Genomic DNA, 4,849 nt, shown 5'->3' with positions numbered 1-4,849 from the left:
TCTTTCATGCTCCCCCTCCCCTCTCCCCCCCCCTCTCGTCTTTCCCCCCCGTAGATGAGATCTCCCTCCTGGAGGGGTTGACCATTGTCTATAAGAGCAGCATCGACCTCTTCTTCTACGTGGTGGGAAGTGTTCAGGAGAATGAGGTGAGCTCAGCCACATCGTCAGGTTTCCTTTCCCTCCAGGAGTTGAATGATTGAAGGCTGTATAGAGAGTAGTGCCCTCTACAGGTGGTGACGTGTTCCTTAACAAAAAGAGCATGAATTAGTGTAAAAAAAAAAACCATTAGAACCAAATTTAACAAATCTGAACATTCCTGTTGTTGAAAGTGATTTTTTAAAACATTTTTTATCACTTAATTTTCTGATTGTCCCCCCAGTGGTCATTGTGAGGAACTACAGTAACACTCTTTTCTTTCCTCAGTTGATGCTGATGTCGGTGCTGAACTGCCTGTTCGAGTCCCTCAGCCACATCCTCAGGTGAGCAGACGGAGGCTTTTTATTGGCCACATGTCACGGACGCAGTGGAGCCTCAGTCCTTATGTTCAGCCACACAAATACTCACTGACAGCTGATGTAAAACTCAGTACTAGTTCCAGGTTTCCCCTTGAACTTGTGTCACGCATTAACTCCTGTTTGAAAACGTCCCCTCCGTCTCTGTGTGACTTATCGTGACTTTTCTCTCCAGGAAAAATGTGGAACGGAAATGTTTACTGGACAACATGGAAGGAGTTTTCCTGGTTGTGGATGAAATCATCGATGGAGGGTAAAAAAATGAAACAGTTCTGTTACTTCCTGCACATAGTGTCAACTACCTCCTCTGCAGGGGGCGCTGTAGTCACAGATTTACTATCATTATTTTTTTTATTGTGATTTTGTGATGAATGAAATTCAATGTTTACCCGGTCTTTGACGGTTCTTGAATTTGATTGGCCGCCTCCTGTTGTTGTCAGGGTGATTCTCGAAAGCGACCCCCAGCAGGTGTTACAGAAGGTCAACTACAGGGTAAGAAAACTGCCCCATTGCCCCTGGCTTCTACTCTGATCAACTTGTGTTGTTGTAGCTTTTTCTCCTCTGCTTCCTGCCTCTCTTTACCCACTTCCACCTTTCTCTCCCCTTCTCCCTTTGTCTCAACTTCTGATTGGTTCAGCTCATGTCAGAGCCAGCCTATGGCTTTGTCCTGTTAGATTACATCACTGGTAACCTGGAAGCTCAGACAGACAGAAGCCAGCTGCTGTAAATGAACAGACAGAGGGTGAGAGAGACAAAGAGTGAGGAGGGCGAGAAACTGAATGAGTGAGAGTGTGATGGAGGCGGTGGACGAGTGGAGGGGAGACGGGGGACACGGGGGAGACAGACGAGGTAAACGCACGGTGAGACGTGAGCATGACGACTAACTGTTAAAACAAACCAGCAGGTGGTGCCACAGGTAAACGCTAGAAGTGCCCCCTGGTGGTTGCGCCAGGTTGTGCTTCCATTGAAGATGGAAGACTATGCAAAAATTATCACAGGCATTCAAATAAAAGGCAAATTATGTTTTAAAAAAATAGAGGCAAAGACAGAACAGGAATAAAAGTTTAAAAAAAAAAGTCCAGGGCTTAATGATTAAATACAAAATACAACATTTTGGCTCAGTGGATTAGAATGAAGACTGTTGTATTCTATAACTGTGTAGACTATGATTGGAGGAGGAGGAAAGTGAAAGATAAAGAACAGAAACTGATGAGGATGATGTTGATGTCTGAGTGGAGGAGCACGTGATTGGACGGGCCAATCACAGGCGACAGGTTTGGATCTTTGGACCCAACGTCCACAGAATAATCCTGTTCTCCAGAGTTTCTGTGTTTGATCCATTAATCCACCTAATCCCACAGTCTGTGGTGTGTGCTGCTCTGCCTTTCTCTGTGTGTGTGTGTGTGTGCGTGCGCGTGTGTCGTCTTTGTCGTCGACTGCATCTTCATCTGTTTCCTGACCTCTGACCTCACTGTTGTCAATGTGGTTCACAGGCGGACGAAAACCCATTATCGGAGCAAAGCGTCGCACAGGTAACTCACACAGACACAAATACACCCCAATGGCACAATGTTACACGCAGTATTGTGTAGTAGTACATAGTACATGTCTAGTACTTTTCCTCAGCTGAATACTTAGATACAAAACAATGGTGGGCATGAAAAGTCTTTAAAATAAAAAAAGAGATTAATTTGATTCACTGTAAAAAAATAAAATTCTACTTTTGCAAAAGAAAAAACTCGTAGATAACAGAAAAGTCTGAATTATAGACTCGTGGTATTCCACAAAAAGAGTTTGGATTGGAGCTTATTTGATGTTGGCGTCTCTCAAATGTGTCGTATTTACAAACAGACATCAGTTCTGCAGGATATTTTGAATCCCTCTGACAACATCTGCTGTATGTTTGCTTTTACTAATCATTAACATCTGGTTTCCTGTAGAGAAGATACACAAGTAACAATAATGACCTGAAACTGTCCACTCACGTGCATGTCTTTGTACAAACATCTGCTCTTTTATTAATCTTTAGAGGTTATTGGGATACATTTCTTTTCTTCACAAACTTCATAGTTCAGTATTGATTCTGCAAACGGTACAAATAAATGACCATTTCTGCCATTCATTCATTTAACATTACATTTTATTTAAATAAAATTTAAGTAAAAATTAAATAATAATTCAATTGTTCTTGTATGTATGTATGTGTGTGTGTGTGTGTCATAGTCTAAGCTGCTTCTTTATCTGTTGCTCTAACCCTCACAGCACATAACAGAGAAACTGGCCTTGACATCTAACGTAAGTCACTCTATGACAACTCCTTCACTGCACTCTTAGACTCAGGATACACTAACGCAGTTCCATACAGCAGGTGCTTTGTTCAGGTGAACCAGTTCTACGTTTCTTTAGAACAATACAAACAATAACAATTTTTGCTCGATTGTAGACAAGAAAATGCATTTAAAAGTATGAACTAAATAGGTTTAATACAAAAAATTTCAAAAAATATTCTCTAAATTCCCTAATTTGATGAGAAATATGCAGGAAAAGATACGATTTTGAAAATAATTTTACGCAGATTTTCATCAAAAAAAACGAAAACTTTAAATTTTGACAATAATTTTACGCAGATTTTCATCAAAATTTGATTGAAATTTGACCAAAAATGACACGAAAACTTTAAATTTTGACAAAAAGATTTAATACAAAATATTCAAAAAATTGTTTTCTAAGTATCATCAAAATTTTACCAAATTTTACCAGTATTAACAAGAAAACGGTGTCAAATTTTGACACAAAAATGAACAGAAATAAAATTGTTTAAAAAAATGATTTTTTAATGTCCTTTTTCGATGAGAAACATGCAGGAAAAGATTAATTAAAAAAAATGTATAAAACTTTTCATCAAACGACCAAATTTGATCAAAAATGAGTAGTAAAATTTAGATTTTGACAAAAATTAGTACAAAAACCCTTATTTGATGGAAAATATGCAGGAAAAGATTAAACGATTTAATACAATGTTTTAAAAAATGTTTTTTAAATGCCCTAACTTTATGAGAAACATGCAGAAAAGGTAAAATGTGGAGAAATAATTTTACAAAGACTATTTTAAAAAATTTCATTGAAATTTGACATTCAAACTTCAGATTTTGCATTAAATATCTTAAATTTGTGAGAACCATGCAGAAAAGACAAAAAACAAAAAAAATCTCCCTAAACATTTTTCAAAATTCTTTAAAAAGTTCTGAAAAAGTTTTTCATAACTAACTTTTTTTTTTTAAAAATTCAAAAATTTTTCACGTTTCCCCCCCAAAAAATGCAAAAATAAATTCTGTTTTTTAGAAATTTTTAGAAACCTTAATAGGCTTCGTAGTGTTCTAAAAATTGTTAAAAACATTTTTCAAATTTTCCCGATAAAAACTTTCTAAAAATGTTTCAAAAACGTTTTTTCAAATAATCTTCCCAAATCTTTTTTTCTAAAATTGTTTTTTATTTTTCCCTGAAATATTTTTTTGAGTTTTCAAAATATTTTCCCCCCAAATTTTTTTCTAAAACTAAAAAACCTTTCTGAATTTTTTTGAAAGTTTTTTTCAAAAATGTTTCACACAAAACATGCCAAAAATATTATTCCAAAAACTTTTTTAGAAAAAAATTTTTTTTAGAGAAAACAAAGGTTTAAAAAAATTTTTTTTTCTATCTTTTCACTTGGCAGCATGTTTTTCACGATGGTAAGTCTAGAAAAAAAACTTTTTAGAGAAAAAATTTAAAAAAAAAATTTTTTTAGAAATTAAAAAAAAAATTTTATAAAAAAAATGTTTTTAGAAAATTTTTTAGAAAAAAACGTTTTCTAAAAAATATTTTTTTTTTATTTTTTAAAAATGTTTTTTCTAAAAATGTTTCAAAAAATGTTCTTCCTGAATATTTCTTATATTGTTTTAAAAACATTTTCGAACACATTTCAAATTTTAACCCAAAAATGTTTTCCCAAAAATTCTCCCCAAAATTTTTCCCAAAAAAAAGTTTTCTAAAAATTGTTTTTTTCTAAAACTGGTTTACACAAAAACATGCAAAAAATTTTCTTCATAAAGAAATGCAAAAATAAATTATATTCTACAGTTTTTAGAAACCTTAGTTTAAAAAAATGTTCTAAAAAAGATTTTTTTAGAAAAATTTTTTTTTTCCGAATTTTCTGAAAACATTTTTAGAAAATTTTTTTTAGAAATATATTTTTAGAAAAAAATTCTTTTAGAAAAAAAATTATTTTTTCTATAAATTTTTCTAAAAATTTAGAAAAAAATTCTTTTTTTTAAATTTTCCCAATAAAAACTTTCTAAAAA

General features: G+C 33.6%; 1 protein-coding gene and 1 long non-coding RNA gene across 3 annotated transcripts in view; one reads left to right on the top strand and one right to left on the bottom strand.

The window, feature by feature from the left end:
• The window catches only part of copz2 (COPI coat complex subunit zeta 2), a 7,085-nt gene extending 4,026 nt beyond the window's left edge, over window positions 1–3,059 (top strand). Inside the window, exons 4-9 of one of the 2 annotated variants that reach the window (XM_017040792.2) lie at window positions 55–146; window positions 424–479; window positions 688–765; window positions 953–1,004; window positions 2,006–2,044; window positions 2,775–3,059. In XM_017040792.2, the coding sequence (XP_016896281.1) occupies window positions 55–146; window positions 424–479; window positions 688–765; window positions 953–1,004; window positions 2,006–2,044; window positions 2,775–2,846 (389 nt within the window). In that variant the 3' untranslated portion in view covers window positions 2,847–3,059. Of the gene's footprint in view, window positions 1–54; window positions 147–423; window positions 480–687; window positions 766–952; window positions 1,005–1,149; window positions 1,253–2,005; window positions 2,045–2,774 lie in introns of those variants that run through there. The other variant, XM_025064805.1, reaches the window with a different exon arrangement.
• LOC112488452 (uncharacterized) lies at window positions 365–1,039 on the bottom strand. Its single transcript, XR_003052522.1, has 2 exons — window positions 902–1,039; window positions 365–736 (listed from the first exon to the last, which is right to left on the bottom strand). It is a non-coding gene; the product is annotated as an uncharacterized LOC112488452 (long non-coding RNA).
• Window positions 3,060–4,849: the final 1,790 nt, after the last annotated feature.

The sequence above is a fragment of the Cynoglossus semilaevis genome, chromosome 17 (genome assembly GCF_000523025.1).
Source record: "Cynoglossus semilaevis isolate Cse_v1.0 chromosome 17, Cse_v1.0, whole genome shotgun sequence".
NCBI classification, from domain to species: Eukaryota; Metazoa; Chordata; class Actinopteri; order Pleuronectiformes; family Cynoglossidae; genus Cynoglossus; species Cynoglossus semilaevis.
Note: the sequence above shows the minus strand (reverse complement) of the source record. Positions and strands in the feature narration are given on the sequence as shown.